This window comes from Mus pahari, chromosome 2, assembly GCF_900095145.1.
Source record: "Mus pahari chromosome 2, PAHARI_EIJ_v1.1, whole genome shotgun sequence".
Taxonomy (NCBI): Eukaryota; Metazoa; Chordata; class Mammalia; order Rodentia; family Muridae; genus Mus; species Mus pahari.
The window spans coordinates 79,724,213-79,742,364 of NC_034591.1; the positions used below are offsets into that span (position 1 = coordinate 79,724,213).

Sequence of the window (18,152 nt, forward strand, 5' to 3'; positions counted from 1 at the left end):
AATTACTATGCCAGTCTTACAACACATCTCTTGCTTAATGAAAGTGGTGAGATGAGACCCTGTTTTAATCAATTTGTTCAATATTATAAATATGTCTCAGGTGTCTAATCACAATTTTTAGATAAATGACTTTTCATAATTCGGAAGACTTCTGTTACGCTTCAGATAAACTGTGGCACACTGTGATGTGTTTATGTGTGCTTAAAATATTGATGTGCTCAGAGCAAGCACATCTGCTTGAAAGTCCATCTGATACTAGGTACTAGAGTATTTGTTGTTTAATGGAATAACTATGCAAACAGATTCAGACTTGGCTGTTAGCAGGAAGAAGGTAAAAGTAGTATAGAGAGGGGCATGCAGCAGAGGGGTCGCTTTGGAGATTTAGACAGCAGCCGGGCCCCACTGAGTCTCAAGACTATGGGAAAACGAGTTACAAGTATTTTACCCTTCCAGTAGGAAACGAGGCTTCATGTAAAATAAAGTTTAATTAACCTCTTTATCTATGTATATGTATGTATGCATGCATGTATCTATCTATCTATCTATCTATCTATCTATCTATCTATCTATCTATCTAAAAGAAAGCTTTTAAATGGTAGATTGCTTACAGTTTCAATGAATAAGTCTGTGATTATCATGGCAATGAGTGTGGCACCAGTGCCACACCCCCTCCAACAAGACCATAATTAATCCTTTCCAAACAGTTACACCACATAGAGACCAAGCACGCAAATATAGGAGTGAGTTAGGGCCATGCTCATTCAAAGCCCCCAGAGATAGGCCTCTGATGGAGGGCACCAACTACACGACCACCTTGAAACTGATTACAGTTCTTATGCATGGCATAAGGAGTTCAAGAACCTTCTATTTCAATAGACTTTCTATCTACTCAAGGGCGGAGTTCCCCTTAACAAATCAAAACAAGACAGAGATCTCACCATTTGCAGTATTTAAGAGCATGAAAAATATGCTTAGTATAGAAACTTTCCTGAAAACATTTTCACATGTTAGTTTTTTGAATACTGCTAAAGAGACCTACAGCTGAACTACTCTTTCAGTTTGAGTGCTGATTCGAACAAGGAATGATAAGGAAAAGGTCAAGGAATATTTTGAAACACCTATATCAATGATGACAGTATTTTGGTAGTAATCATAACATACTTATTTAGCAAAACTGATCAGTTTCACTCTAGAGCTCATAATCTTCTTAGCCGTGATCTCCTTAGCCATGTGATTAACAGAAACAGATATGAGTCCCTCCCCCCATGTAGCAGGATGAAAATGCAATCAGAAAGTGTCTAGTTTCTCCCATAACATTCATGTTACTATGGAATGAGTGAGAATATGTTGCCTGGCTAGCTAGTATTGTATGCAGCATCTCGGGTCTACAACTGAATAAGAGCATTGATTGCTTTCCCCATTCCCAGTGAGGAAGCTTTCATGCCAGTTCCAGGGTCCTGCAACCAAAGTGTGCATTGTTTTCAGCAATAGGGTTTTATCATCTAGGTATGATGGATGACCAACAGCAGTGACAGTAGCCTGTGAACCATGATAATGTCATACATATGCAAAATAGTTTCATTCCGTTGTTAAGAAAGATAGAATCATGTGATTTGCAAGAAAATGGATGGAATTGAGCAATATTAAAACAAGTAGTAAAACCCAGTACTGGAAAGACCAATTCTGCATGTTCTCTGTCTTAGGTGGATTCTAGCATTGAAATTTTAGATTCACGTCTTTAAAATGGAGTGTCCACAAAAGGCAGGAAGCTAGAAAGGATCCATGTTATGGAGAAGGGGTCTTAGGGAGAAAGGCGGTAATAGAACATAAGTGAAGGCAGAAAGGGGAAGATTTGGCAGCGTTGATATGGGGTTGAGAGATGGACAAGAGGATAGGATGGGGAGTATTTAATAAAAACTAAGGACACATTAAAAAAAGACTAAGCCACAACTCTGTTAGTATTTTAACTTCATGTCTGTTGCTGTGATAAATATTTGGATGAATTAAAAAATACTTAGTGGAAAATGGTATTATTTTTAGTACACAGATCTAGGTTTCAGTCCATCAATCTTGGGAAGCCAAAGTACGAACTTGAAATAGCTACTTTCAGCCACACAGCAGTGGTAGAATGAATGCTTACATGACTTTGCTCCGCTCACTGGGGTTCCAGCTCCAACACCATAAGACAAAGCAATCAGATATGTAATAATTAAGTGAGACCTTTTATCCAGACAAGAGGCAACTATGCTATATGGGGCATAAAGCATTACCAGGGGAGGAGCATTGAGTGCGTATGCTGCTGTAAGGCTGAGCGTCTGAGGGACACTCTCTGCAGTGAAAGCATGCCATCAGCTCTCTGCTCCTCATGGCAGGGAATGCAGAGCATCCTGTATCCTTTACTGACCACGAGCCAGCCTCGGTAGAGAAGTTTTAGTCTGGTTTTGCTTCATTAGCTGGTGACATTAGCAGGTTACCCTTTCCTGTGCTATAAAATGCCTGCAGCATTACTACTAACTTGAATTTTTGCATCAAATTAGTGGACTATAGCAACCACTTTCCCACCCCATGCTCCACACTCTTGGCCACCAGCACCCAGGTGCTCCAACCTTAATAACCTTTGGGATTTCTGATTTGTTCATTATTGGTGCTCTCATGATTATGACCACAAGTCTTTCCTTCAGCTCGTAGTCTTTTCCCTCCCCTGACTAGTCTGCGCCTCGTCCCTATGTCCTGGGTGACTGAGTTTCTTTTATCAGCAGTCTGATTGTCCCTAAGCTTCCTGTGTTGCACACCATTTTCTCCAACTTTTTTTTTTTTAATGAGTGCATATTTTAGTGCCTGGCTTGCCACTGTCTCTGGTCTGTGTTTCTGTTAAGTTGTATATATTTAATTATAATGACTTTGTGTTTCCCAACTTAGCACCCTTTTTAGTAGATTAAATACTTGTAATAATCCTGAAATTTTTGAATTCATAGTAAGATTTTAATACACGTTTGTGAATTATTTTTCTATTTCCTTAAACCTTGAATTTCAGCATCCTATTATTTTAGTATAACCCAAATTTCATTCTTTGTTTTGAAAAGCTGCATTTCGTTTTACTGGGTCCTGGTCAAGATTGAATTTTACTGACTTGCTTTTTTTGTTTTAACTTTTTCAGGCTGCTAAATTGGCTACCACAGTGAAACTCTTGGGGTCCCAATGGGGGACTCAGGATCAAGACGATGTACTCTGGTCTCCCGGTTGCCAATATTCAGGAAAAGTATTAGCAGAAGACATGATTCTCTCCCTTCTTCACCCTCCTCCAGTAACACAGCTGGTGTGCACAGCTCCTCCCCTTCCAGCACTAATTCAAGCTCAGGGAGCACGGGGAAACGCAGGAGCATATTCCGTGCTCCCTCTATCAGCTTCCACCATAAGAAGGGGAGTGAACCTAAGCCAGAACCCACTGACCAGAACCTTAGTATTTCCAATGGTGCTCAACCCAGTCACGGCAATATGCAGAAACTAAGTTTGGAGGAACAAGTCAAAACCAGGGGAAGACACTCTGTGGGTTTTAGCAGTTCACGAAGTAAGAAGATAACAAGGTCTTTGACAGAAGATTTTGAAAGGGAAAAGGAGCCTTCAACTAATAAGAATGTCTTTATAAATTGTCTAAGTTCTGGCAGAAGTGAAGGAGATGATTCTGGATTCACAGAAGAACAAAGTCGCCGTTCTATTAAACACTCAACCAAGAAGTTACTCCCCAAATCCTTTTCATCTCACTATAAGTTTTGTAAGTCGGTTCCTCAGAGCCAAACCACATCATTGATACAGCAGCCTGAAATCTCGCTGGCAATTGCGCAATACCAAGAGCAGGAAGCCGCCTTAGGGAGACCTTCCCCATCTTGCTCTGTGGATGTAACAGAGCGCGCAGGAAGTTCCTTACAGTCGCCTCTGCTTTCTGCTGACCTGACCACAGCTCAGACCCCTTCAGAATTTTTGGCCTTGACTGAAGATTCTTTGTCTGAGGCAGATGCCTTTCCTAAAAGTGGAAGCACGGCATCACACTGCGACAACTTTGGCCACAATGATGCTACCTCTCAGCCCACTCCCAGTCTTACTGCTGTCACAAAGACAAAGATGGAATTTGTGGGGACTGTGCCCTGTATGATGATGTCTCCGGGGAGGTACAGGCTAGAAGGTCGGTGCAGCACTGAACTGCATTCTTCACCAGAGACCCCTGCTGGTAACCGGAGCGAAGTGTTACTACAAGGCACTGAGCCCTCTGTTAGGAATGGGAGTGATCCAGAGACCCATTTACCAGCAGATCATCAAAGAGGAGAGAGCCCCTTGGCACATGCTGGTGAACCAGTGCTGAGGACAAGCTCACCCAGGACACTGGGCTCCTGTGACCAGCACAAGGCATTGGCTGAACGCTTTAAAGGGGTCCACCCTGTTTCGGATTCAAGGGTTATCCCTTCTTCCTCTGGGGATCATCATGTTTTTAACAGAACATCTTATGGATATGAAGCGAGTGCTGCCAAAGGTATGCAGATTTTCCTCATGCAAAAATTATGTACATTAATCTTCATTTATTTGAACAATTATTTTTACTCCATATCTTGAGTGATAGGCATATTTCCTTTGTATTTATAATTTCTGTTTAATCTTTGCTTTGGTTTTAAACTTCCCTCAGCTATAATGAAAATGTAAGTTTGTGTTACCCATTTTCTTAGCTGTATTGTTTCTGCTGTTCTGACCTGAAAAGGAGGTGGAAGGAAAGAAACTCCACTTGGAACGTGACTGAGGAAGCATTGGGGCTTTCTAGCTAATGAAATAAAAGCATGCCAGTCAAAAATCTTCGGGAAGGAAATGTATGAAAATGAAATTCTGCCCCCTCTGTTAACAAAACTCTATTAGCTAGAATCATGTTTCAGTCCAAATAAATTCTATATGGCAATTCAGAGGGATTGCAGGCTATGAAAATAACTGGAGTTAGAAAGCCTGCCAAGGTTAAAGTCCACTTCAACACTAACTAGCTAGTAGTTTTAAATGCCTTCACTTTGACTGTAATATGAGTGTGTATATAGGACTGTATTTATGCATGTGAGTTTGTTTGAGTGTGTGTGTGTGTGTGTGTGTGTGAATTATTTCACTTTGGTTCCAGAAAATACTCAAGGCAATTGTTGACTATGTCCCCACTCTTTTGAATATTTTATGTGCTATAATTTACTATTTTCTCTGTCATTAGCATTGCTAATGTAGTAACTTTCTAAATGCTGAAAAAGATGCTGTGTATCCAGAGATAGTGTCTACTGTTTATAAACATTAATTAAAATGATCTCACCTGCTCCTATAGTTGTAAACTCTTTCTTGAGCAAGAGCACTGGGGCTCAGGGAGGACACACACCCTCAGTCATAGAGACAGAGGACCCCCGGGTTGGGTAGGACACACACCCTCAGTCATAGAGGCAGATGACCCAGGGGCTGGGTGGGAACCATTTGTCCCCCTGTTTTTCAGATTTTTGCAGATCTAAAAACAAGCTATTGTGTAGCACAGCAGGTGGCTGCTATCTTGATACAAAATTCAGATTCTTAATAGTTATGCTATATTCTATGAATGATCTAAAATATCAAAATATCAAATAAAATTAAAGATAAATCAAATGACATATCAAAAATCGCAAGTCCCTTCAGAACTCAACACATTTTTGTAGTCTAAATACACAAATTTGTTTTGAGCATATCTGATATAGCACTACATACTTTTGTTTGATACTTTTGAAACAAACTGCTACTTGGTAGCCCAGGCTAACTCTAACTGCTCAAGAAGTCAATGCTAGCCTGGAAACAACAGCACTGCTCCTGCCTCAGATGCCTGAGGGATAGATTTACTTCTGTGACTGCTGTGAGTCTTCAAAAGGGAGTAAATAAATTGTTACTATAAACTCAGAACTTTTTCCGAGGTAGAGACCTTTTAAATCATTCTAGGGTTTTTCATTATCTTAAAATGGTATATTGATTAAAAATTCCATTTAAGCATCGATATTCATTTTTCTTTATTTGTCTTGCAAAAGTTCTTGCCAGTAGCCTCAGTCCATACCGCGAAGGAAGATCTATAGAGCGGCGGCTGCGATCCTCGTCTGAAGGGACAGCCGGGAGCGGCAGAATGGTCTTAAAGCCAAAGGATGGGCATGTGGAAGCCAGCAGCTTGAGAAAGCACAGAACGGGGTCCTCCTCTTCCAAAATGAACAGTCTGGTGAGTCTGCGCAACTGTCTGCAGAAAATGAGAAACGCTCTGTGGGCTTGGCACGCTCACATCTCTTGCAGAATGAACACAGGGTAAATGGAAAACTGCTTTCCATACTCGATGTTGCCAATCAGAGAGGCTAAGTTTTTGCTTGAGGGTCTCATGGGGGTGGGGCAGATAACAGCTTGCCAGACAGCAGCCCTCCGTCGTTTTGGGGGAAGTAGTCTCATTTCTGTTTTAAAGCAAGCTCCTGGGATTAGAATGCTGAGTGTGAGGACACCTTAGAAGTCAGACTCCATGACTACCTTAGGGCCTTTAGTGGCTTCAATCCAGGTCTTATCTCTCAGGGTGAACAAGGTCCAGGAGCTGGCGGAGTCCCTGCAAAATTCCCATTTGAGACTTGAACATCTTGTTAGGACAAGTGCTGGGCTTGCTTGTAGGCCAAGGATTTGTGCTGGGGTGTGCAGGTTGCATTTTTGGACTGAGCTTATACACATGGGATGCATGTCAGCCATCTTACAGTATAAAGTGTAGCTATACACAGGAGTGGACTGTATATACCATGCAGCTGAAGAGGCCCCAGGTGGGTTTGTAATTTTAGGGGTCACGCTGCTCATTTTTGCACAATTGCATGTTTTTACATCAGTGTATTTAATCCCCATTATTGAACACTGCTACCTTAGCATTAGCTATCTCCCCACTGTATACCTATCTACTTACCGACCCATGGATATAGATTAAATGCTTCAAATAACCCTTGATAATGACTACTTAATGGTACCTTAGCTTCAAGTGAAAACACTATCATTCACAGCAGAACATTGTGTTGTAAGAAGCCTTAGATCCTAAAGTCACACAGGACTGTGCAGACACATTTGTACTTGGTGGAAGAGGTTTTGGTAATTGCTCAGAGAGGAAACCTTCCTTAATCTTGGGGAAAATAAGAAACCACAGAAAGACAAATGCTAAGGGGACTTCTGGTCCCATTGGTCCCAAACGACTATGTGTTTGCTTTTGAGCTCATGCACAAAGGAAGCTAAGTGCACGGATGTAGGAGGTCAGCACTGCTCATCCTTTTCTCTTGAGTATTAAAAGTACAGCACGCGTTTTGCAGTTGTTCTTAAAACAAGAATGCATGCTTAAGATGTTTTTAAGACATTGGTTCTCAACATTTCTAATGCTGAGACCCTTTGTACCCCTTAATAACATAGTTACTCATGTTGTATTGACTCTCAATCATAAAATTATCGCTTCTGCTACTTAATAACTGTAATTTCGCCACTGTCACAAATCATAATGTAAATATCAGTGTTTTCCGATGGTTTTAGGCAACCCCTTGTAAAAAGGTAATTAGACCCCCCTAAAGGCACTGTGACCCACAGGTTGACAATCACTGCTTTAAATAATTGTGGACTGAGGCTGATTGTTAGGAAACATTTTCCTCTGGGAAAATTGTATTGTTTCTTTATGGAGCAATAGTTATGTATATAGTTTTTCAATCTAACCCACTTAAGAGTTGGCGTTTGAATTATTTTATATCTGAAATTTTATTCTTCCCATGCTTATTCTAAATAATTTCCCCCATAATGCCAACGAACCTCTGTTTCTGATTCTTTTATTAGAGCTAGAACTTTAAAACAGGAGTTTTGATCTCTTCCATCTCTGCATTTCAACACATATCTCTGCAGTGCTAGAAAGTGGCCACTAGATAGCAGGCTAACACTGTTTTGTGGTGGGACACAGCAGTCTTTGAGCAGGAATTTGGGGAAGCTACGAAAAGACTTGGCTGGGTTTGCAGATGCTATTTGTTGAAATAAATACCAGCGCTTTTGAAGTTTTAGAGGTGACTTAACAGAAATTATAATTTCAGTTTTCTTTTACATTCTTTAATTTGCATATCATCCTCCCTTTACTGTTTTGTCGGTTAATTTAAAATGTGCTCCATACATCTTTTGCATACAGCAATCAAAGGAAGAAATTCTGTGACTTTTTAGGCAATTCTAGCATTAGTTAATACAGAGTGTGGTGGAGAAATGATTTCTGACTGTGCAGTTGTACAGTCACAGTTGTGGGACCCTATAGACTCATTCCCACTTTGGCATTTAATCTATTACCCAAATACTCAAATGTCCTTGCTGCAGCATTCCATGAGGCCTGCTGGTAATGCAAACCTGATCAGGAAGGCCACAGATTATGACTAACTCCACCAAAATCATTCACCTGGGATTTCTGGCTTTCAGGAGATGTCCAGGGTCACATCCACACTCCAGGGTCACAACAACACAACACACAAGAAACACAGGAGAAGGCCAGCCATTTCTGATTCTTCCTCTATACATTCGTTGGTAGCTTAGAATATGTGTTCTCAGTCACCTGCTGGTGGCAGATTGGAGCTCACCTGTTTAACCCCCTTAAGAAGACCTTTGTTTTGTTTTGCTTTGGGGAATGAGCCATTTTCATTTAGAAGCTGCCATTATTGATTTATAGTTCTTGTAGGATGTTCATGACTTAGCTCACTTTGTGTTAAATAGTGGGAAGATCAATTTGAGTAAGAGATCTGTAGAGCTTGAGTTGTCCTGGCTTATCATGCACTTCACAGAAGACTGTGTGTAGCTGTCTCTTCAGTCCCTTGGTGATTATTACTAAAGCATACAACTGCAGTATTAAACAATATGTATTAAAAACGCCCATTAACAGCAGTACGTATTTATGTTTTTTTTCCTATTATTAAAGAAACATCGGGGCAGTTGTAAAGATAAAAAGAACCTTGCCTCTGGTTCTATTGCACTAGTCCAGTTTTTGTTGTTAATAACAGAATGCCAGAGACTGTAAGTTGTAAAAGAGAGAGATAAACTTTGTGCATGGTCCTGGCCCAAGGTTGATTGACTTCTTTCGCTTGTCTGTGGCTTTCTTGATGCCAGACTCCAAATATGGGAAGAGACAGCAATTGTAAGAAAGAACTTTCCAAACCACATCTAAGACAGACCCATTGCCAAGGGGGAAAAAAAAAAAAACACCTTTTATCTGTTAATTAATTCATTCATGAGGGCAGAAGCCTAATTAGTCCCATCTCTCATTACCTTTAGTGTGCATATAATTTTACTGTGAGTCTTCTGGGGAGCACGAACTTTACATAATCAATAGGTCAGCACTGTGGGAGATCCTTAGTAACTTTCTGTCACAGAAATGGAGATACTAGAAGCCCAGCACGGTTTGATTTCCACTCTTCATGCTTTTCTGTTTAAAAATGATTTTTTCTTTTTTACATATTGAATTTTATGAGTATGAATGTTTTTCCTTCATGTATATATGTGTACCATATATGTGTCTGGTGTGTGTAGAGGCAAAAAGTTGGCATCAAATCTCCTGGAACTGCAGTTACAAATGGTTGTGATTTTCCATGTGGGTGCTGGGAACCAACCCAGGTCTTCTGAAGGGCAAGCAGTTCTCTTAGCCTCTGAGCCATCCCTTCAGCCCTATCATTTTATTTTAATTGGTCAAATTTGTTTCTTCCTCTCTCAAGATAAGAGCTGCAGTATATCTTGTACAGTTACCCCATTGGTTGGCACAGTCTCACATCCTGTGAGATTGAGGGTTGATTGATTCTGGATCTTTTAGCTGTTTCTGGCTATCTGAATAGATGCACATTTGGTAAATCAGAATTGATCCTGTTAAAAAAATAACATCAGTTTCTCAAGAGATAGTCACTGAAACCCAAAAGCTTAACATTTTCTCTAAACAGCTTAAAAGTTTATTTATTTATTGTATGTAAGTACACTGTAGCTGTCTTCAGACACTCCAGAGTGGGAGTCAGATCTTGTTATGGATGGTTGTGAGCCACCATGTGGTTGCTGGGATTTGAACTCATGACCTTCGGAAGAGCAGTTGGCGTTCTTAACCGCCGAGCCATCTCTCTAGCCCTAAAAGTTGATTTTTTAAAAATTATGTTTCTATTGAAACGTAAATTCAACAAATTAACTTTAATATGAAAGATTAAATTCCCACTTGTTAGTCCTATAAGCATATTGCTAGTAAACAACAGAACCAAAATAAAGAATCCTGAAATTTAGAGAAAAGCAAAATATTTAACATATTTCTATCTGTACATAATTTTACAAGTGATCAAATTATTCATGATTGCCTGGTAAATCACCTTACGTGTCATATGAGTCAGGAGCTGTGATTGACAGATGAATCGTGCATGAACAGTTTCAATGGCCCAGTTCAATGGTGTGTTTGGATTGTTGGTACACTGCTATTCTAACTCATTAGCTCAGGGACCCTTTCACTCTCAGGTCATTCTTTACTTTGGTCTCCTCTGTTGTAGTTTCTGATATTCTTGGCTTCTTACATCAATCCTGAAACAGGTGCCCAGTTTTTAGCCTTAAAAAAAAAAAAGATTTCTTATTGTATGTATTCTCAACATGAATGCCAGCAACCTCCACGCAGACAGTTAAAATATCTCCAGACATTGCCAAAATCTACAACAATGGCCCCTGGTTAAGATTGGGAGTCACAGACTATAGAAGTTTTCCTAACCTTTATACAGTGTTAACCTTAGCCCGAGTTCTGCTAATCTAACAATCAAGGATCCTATCCTGTACTTCCTGCTCTCTTTCAGCATGAACTCTCCAATATTTATGCACTCCCCATCCTTCTGGATTCCTTTGCTAGGTCATCTTTTCATTTATCTGACCCATCAAAAAGTCTAAGAATTAGGTGAAGTTGCCTGTGGCTTACACACTGTAAAAGGCTGGGAAGTGCTTAGGTGAAGCTGCCTGTGGCTTACACACTGTAAAAGGCTGGGAAGCGCTGCTTTGTCAGAGCCCTGATAGCAAATAGGCACTGGAAATCAATATACTAGATTTTACAAATAGAGCCTGGCTCAAAGAGCTTCAGTTAGTAACAGGTGGAAGTTGGAACTTAGAAATGACCTTGAACCAGGCGGTGGTGTACGCCTTAAACCCAGCACTTGAGAGGCAGAGGGAGGCAAATTTCTGAGCTCAAGGCCAGCCTGATCTACAGAGTGAGTTCCAGGACAGCCAGGGCTACAAAGAGAAACCCTGTCTCAAAAAACAACAACAACAGCAACAACAACAACAACAACAACAACAACAAAGAAATGACCTTGACCTTGCTTCCCTCCAGAGAACTAATGGCTTCTCAGACCTTCATCGGTCTGCATCATGATTGTAATATTCATGTTACACATAGCTGTTCAGGCCAGTTGTGACAACACCTCAATCTTCAATTATCCTCTCCCTCAACCCCTTACTCTGTGTGTCCAAAGTCACATGAGAGGCTCAGTAGTTACCCCCCCCCCAAAAAAAAATAGGGCCCACATTTCACTCAGTGCTATAGTGCAGAACAATACATTGTGCTGGTACTGCTGGCACCCACATTAGCCTTTTCATTTTTCCAGTTGATAGCAGCTAAAGTTAAGCTAAGGACAGATAGTGACAAAAGTTGCCGATTTTCCTCACGATGTGTTGACTGTTCAGGAAGGTGGTAGCACACACAGCCCTGGCTGCCTGCTCAGGTATTGCTATGGCCTCTCCATGGTAGTTCTGCTTTGCCTCCTCTGGTGCCCCCGGGACTACAGGCACCCCTCCTAGAGAAATTGCCACGAATGGGGTTGTAAAGCCCAACCATAGGAGGGAGGGTAATCTGCAAATGTCCTTACTCCTTCAAACAAACATTTAGTAGGTGAATGAACGCCACACATTGTCATGTGTCTGTATAGGTGGCCAGCATCACTTCCTAACTGTTCTTGATACTCTGTTGGTGAGCCTTTTATGTGTCTAATATAAGAATGTGCACTTTATGTCAGTTTGTAAAACTTTTCTGGAACAGAGACATATAAAATCTGAGGTGTGCCTTTTCCTAAAAAGACATTCTCAAAATAGATACATACTCCCGGCCCCCTAGAAATGGGATAATTATTTTTGTTAGTTAGGAAATACTTCAGTTCAAGAAAATGTGAGCAAGGTGTTTGGGAAAAGGACCCAATGTGGCATCTCACTGCATTCATTTCCAGACAATACTGCTTGTTTCTTAGATCCGATCATTGACCTTAGAATAAGAACAAGTGTTGTCTTTTAAACTACACTTTTGAAAAGATAAGCGTTTGACAGTTAAACTCATGGGTTAAGTGTGTATTTTTAGGATACCAAGTTAGTTACTCTAACTAACAGAAAAAAAAATCTTAAAAAGTTTTGAGAGTTCTCAAGAATTTTAGATTTTTCAAAATCAATGCACTAAAATACTTATAAAAATCATTTGAATCATACCTGTAAGATTTGAATATTGAATATTTGAATATTATTATGCTTTACAATTTAAAAATCTTCTTAAAGCTAACCAATTTTTGTTCGACTATTATTATTATTATTAAGTTGGTGAGAAAGCACTTAAGATAGCTATTGTGGACATTTGTAAAGGAATTTGAATTTTCCATTTGATTAGATAAAATCCAGGTTAAGAATTTTACCTTTGGGTGAATACTTACGAAACTACCTTTGGGTGAATACTTATGAAATTAAAACATGCATGAATCACTATTTTTTAAAACATTTTCGGTCAAATCTCAAGATTGTTACACTATCTGATGTCAAAACAAAAAGTATGCATTGGACAATATTTATTATGTTTTCCCTCCCCCCTTTCCTTGTAGAAATAGCTTTACACTCAGTGTCCTTATTATGACTGATGATCGCAGTTTCTAAACTGTGAAGGAAACCTTTGCAAAGCTCACTCTCTGCGCCGATCTTCCGACTTCTTTCTTCACTCTGCTGGGAGACTATCTCTGCCAGGAGGATATTAAGTTGACTGTTTAAACTTTATGAGATTTGAAGTGGAGGGTGACCAGCTGTCAGATAATTCATAGCAGGCATTGGGCTCTGGTAGAGAGACAAGACAGTCTGTCCCAGCATGTTGTTGCCCTCCGTAGATTTGTGTTCCAAAGAAGAGTGGCCACCTGAACACAGATTTAAATGAAAGGGTAATCAGCCACCTGGCGATGGTTCATGAATCACAGTGAGTTTCTCCTTCTCAGTCTACTATTTTTTTTTAATAATAATACTAAAAGTATATAGAAAGTATCTTAGCGTCAAGTGGCAGCCACAGCACACAGACACTAAAGTGTGCAGTTGACCCAGCAGTCCGTAGGAAGCTGCTGTGCCCGATGGAAGATGACTGAAGTGGAATGTTAAGCTTCGATTTAGAAAAGAGAAATGTGCCCTCAGTGCACATTCATCCCCAGAGCGCCTGTCTCTCTTGGAGGTCCTGCTCAACTAAAGGGTGTGGGGGTACCTGTGAATTTCATGAAGGAGAGACTATATATAGTTTATTGAAGAGAACTTGCTGGAAGCTTGCCAAGTCTGTTAATTTAAGCTCCTGTTTTCAGTATATATTTTTGCTTTATGTTTTTATTTTTTATTTACCCAACTAATTAAAAAATCTATACTGGCTTAATGACCATTCAATAAAATGTATATTTATTTCAGCTAAACAGAAGGATATTAGAGTAATATTGCAATGTTGGATGCAAAACTAATCAATGTTCTAAAGGTCAACAGTCTATCACAGACAATGCATTGCAGTGAAACAATTTACAAGTTACCATGTAATTTCATGACCTGAGACCTTATAGAAAATAGCAAAACCAAAGAATGCTCCAGCAATATTTGGAATCCTTTCAAACAGAAGCTAAGTATAAAATTGCCCTTGTGGAAGAGCCAGAGTTCTGTGTTGCAATTCAACTGTAACTCCATGGTCACCTCCACAGAACCTGTCTCGCTCTCTAGGAATCTGCAAGAGAGTTATGTAAGACAGGAGCATTGAAAGAGAGTGAGCTGTCACGACACACCCGAGAGCTAGGGAGAGTTAGGGAGAGAGAGTCATATGTCATAAGAATTTTGGTGGGAATTCAGGATGGTGTTAGGCAGTCATTTGCATAATAAGATTTGGAGTTCGTGATCATTATTCTTTTAGTTTTATTTTATTATTACTTCTAACAAGGATGTGTTTGTGTGTGCATGTACATGCATGTGCATGATTCAGTTATGTCCTTTGATTATTTTGGTGTCAGAGATCAAGCTTAGTTCTTCAGGTGTAAGGCCAAACATATGTCCACAAAGATCCATCTCCTTGGCCCACAGATTTAAATAGATTAAATGAATTTGCTATGTGCCTTGAAAGTACTATTAAAAAATGCCTTATAAAGGGAATGCCATATATTTAATATTTTATAATGTATGGCGTATTACTTTTTGTAAACATTAAAGAGAAGGAACTTTTTATGGTTCAGTTTGATTGAAATACTTTAAATTTAACCTAGTCTTTTAGTATTTAGCTAAAAGTTCACTGTTTATTCAGTCTTGCTTACTTCACTTCATCTCTAAAGACTGTGAAATGGTGCGTGTAAATGGAGTCTACCCAGTGAATTCTTGCAAAGTTATTGCAACTAATCAGGAGAGGACAAGTTTGTGAGAGGAAAGATGTTGGCAAAGGAATATGAAGTAGAAAATGTTACACTGTGTTTGTGAAGGAATATGAAGTGTAAAGTCTTACATTGTGTTTGTCCACTTTTGCTATTTTCTTTTGTTTGGCAGTTTTTATATCTGTCTTAGGTGGGAGTTCAGTTTAGTTGGTTAGTGATGAAGTCACACAAAGTAATTTATAAGCAACCAATTTTCTAGCCCAGTCAAAGTTTAATCTATAAAATACCACACTACTGCTGTTCCAGTTAGTATGGAAAGTATGTAGGCTAGTGGGGGAAGATCATAGCACCAGAGAATATCTGTTGCCTTCACAGAAGCGGTGGCTCCAGGGATGGAGCAGCTCTAAGCATCTGGTGGCTCTGAGGATGGGTGCCACTGTAAGCTTCAGTCAGCTTAGTTCTGCTACCTTTTCTGGTCTGTGCTAATTCTGCAATCAGCCATCTTCAAACTGAATTTCCTTTATTAAAGGCGACAGACATATAATAATAAGAGGCCAACAAAGTAATCTGCATGACTTGATTGTGTGATTCTCTCCTAATCAAAATAGGCCAAGAGTTATATATATTTATAGAAAATGGCTCATACCTCCATCTTCGTTAATAGAAAGTGCTCTACTTTCTACATCCTTTAAAAAAGTGGTTTCTGCCCGTGATGTTGAAGATGAAAATTATTAATAATGGATGGATCAGAAATACAAGCAGTTCTGAAAAGAGGTAGCAATTAGATTTAAGCTTGCAGGACCCTTTGATTTCAAGAGATCATAAGATCTTTCCAGCGATATCTAAGACCATATATTTTTTTTGTAATTTTCAATAATAAATATTTTATAAAATTTCTCTCCTTTATTTTTCATGTATGTGATTATGTAGATGTGTATGAGTGTATAAGGAGGTCAGAGGTTGATGTCAGGTGTCTTTTTCAATTGTTTGTCATTTTCTCTTTCCTCTTCCTCCTCCTCCTTCTTCTCCTCTTCCTCTTCCTCCTCCTCCTTTTCCTCCTCCTTCTCCTCCTCCCCCTCCTTCTCCTTCTCCTCTCCTCCTCTTCTTCTTCTGAGCCTGAAGACCACTTATTGTCTTTCAGCAAAGGGAAGAATACAGAATCAGCTTTTAAAAAACAAAACAAAACAAAACAAAACAAAACAAAACAAAACAAAACAAAACACACTAACCTTTGTCTATGCTAGTAACAAGAACATCAAGAAATCGTCAAAACACTCCCGTTCATGATAGCTTCAAAACTTCATCTAACAATAAACCTAATCAAGAAAGTGAAAGATGTTAAGTCCTTGAAGAAAGATATTGATGAAGACACTAGAATGTGGAAGGCACAGAATACCCTAAATAACCAAAACATTCTTGGAGAAAAGAAAAGAAAGTGCTGGAGGATTACTGTACTGGATTCCAAGCTGTTATAGAGCCATAGTAGTAAAAAGAGCACAACACCGGCATGTATGCCAACACAGGCAGCAAGGAACAAACTAGAAAATACTAACCCATGAAACCACAGCTACCTAACATACTACACAGATGCCAAAAAATACATGCCAGACTAAAGAGAGGATCGTTAACAAATGGTGCTGGGAAAATAGGACGTCCGCATAGAGAAGAGTGAAATGAGATCCATGTTTATAATTCTGCACCAAAATACACCTCCAATGGATCAAAAATATGTAGCCTATATTTTGAGTTGTGTATTTTAGATATTAGTCCTCTATTGGATGTCTAGGTAAGGACTTTTTTTCACTCTGGGGTTTTACTTGGATTTATTGATTATTTGTTTCCTTTGCTACACGGAAGCTTTTTACTTTTACTAGTTCTGATCGCTTGTTTTCATCTTGATTTCTCAGCAAAAAGAGTTCTGTTCAGAAAGTTCTGTCCTATACTGATATCTTACAGGTACTGCTTATATTTTCCTAGCACTTTAGCATTTCAACTTTCATAGTTGATCTCCATTTATGATTACACTATTATTCAGATTCTAAAGCCAGGATTCTGTGCATATGGCAGCAGCAATAGTGGACTTTTAGGATGATCCCATCTAGAATCAAAGGCGAACATACTATAGATGGCATGTTATGGACATTACATAGAACAAGGCAACAATCGAACCAGAAAATGAGGCAGAGTGAAAATAGAACAAGGAGTCAGAAAAACTGGATTTAACAGAATGATTACTGTCTTCAATTTCCAGGTCCCTGAACTGAAATCTGCCTTTTGTTTACTTTTTTGAAAGAAGATTTTTTTCTTTCTTATCTTTGATGCCCTAAGCACATACATATTTTATATTGTAGTTTCAAGTATTTCAACATTCCACTGTTCATCTGCAAGGAGACAGTCGGCTTACCATTTAGATCTTATAAATGGAGAACTGCCATGCCCTAGGTAAAGCAGCTTGGTTGCTTCCTATCTTAGGTTGGTTCCTCTGATTTATGCCTATATTTTCCTGGCTTTATTATATACCTTTCCTAGAAACATCTTTCATGCGTTCCTGGTAACTTTTGCCATGATTCTGAAAGTAGCCATTCAAGATGATAGGAGGTGATGGTTTCTACACTATTCCTGGCAACTCTACTTGTTGAGTTTTAATCCACTAGTATTGCAGAAAGACTGGAAACAAGATTAGCCTGTGTCCTCTCCAATGCTTTGGTTGCCTAGAGTGAAACCACAGAGCCATCCTTGTATGCAGAACTGTCCTTTCTGGTGATCTGAATTTTATCCCTATGAACGCTAGACAACTATTTACTTGATTTTAATATGAATTATTAGCAAATGTTTATCAGGGCTAATTAAGTAGAAAGCAGATAAAAAACTCAATGCTTTTTAAGATATTAGTTATTAAGATTAAATAGGAAATTAAATGTTGTGGTGTTTTTGTTGGGCAAATGGACAGCAGCTAAGCTCATTCCTGCGCATGTGAATGAATGCTGCACTGAAGAGACCCTGCAGCTCTGCAGTACTGCATCACATACTGGTGCCAGTGGACAGTCAGCTTGGGTAGCTTAGGTCTCAGGCATGCATAGACCTCCCTCCCAGAAGCTATGCCAGCAGCTAGTGTGTAAGCCACACCTTTTCCATCGTACCAACAAAGGCACTCACTCTATTGGCTGTCAAAGTTTATGTTGAACATCATCAATTCTAAACAGTGAGCCCTGGGAGTCCTGAGCCCTGTCTTACCAGAAGTCTACCTACCTGGAAAAGAGGTAGCCCTGCTTCCTCATGTGACATTAAGATATCACATGTGAACATTACAATAAAAACATTTCTGCAAGTACTACTGCTTGAGCCAGAAGGAGCAAAGCATAATGTCCACCCTGGGCTATTCAGCTATACCAGTGTCTGCATCTTCTTGTGGATCATACTGTGTCGGTTTGCAGGTGCAGGGAGCAGAACTGTATGAAACCACAAACTAGACTTTTGATGCTG

The 18,152-nt window shown here is 39.5% G+C and overlaps 1 protein-coding gene across 1 annotated transcript in view; it reads left to right on the plus strand.

Moving 5' to 3' along the window:
- Ccser1 (coiled-coil serine rich protein 1) overlaps positions 1–18,152 on the plus strand; it is a 1,089,958-nt gene that overhangs the window by 127,658 nt on the left and 944,148 nt on the right. Inside the window, exons 2-3 of the mRNA XM_021190473.2 lie at positions 3,158–4,525; positions 6,057–6,238. Of these exons, the coding sequence (XP_021046132.1) occupies positions 3,199–4,525; positions 6,057–6,238 (1,509 nt within the window). The 5' untranslated portion in view covers positions 3,158–3,198. The remainder of the gene's footprint in view (positions 1–3,157; positions 4,526–6,056; positions 6,239–18,152) is intronic.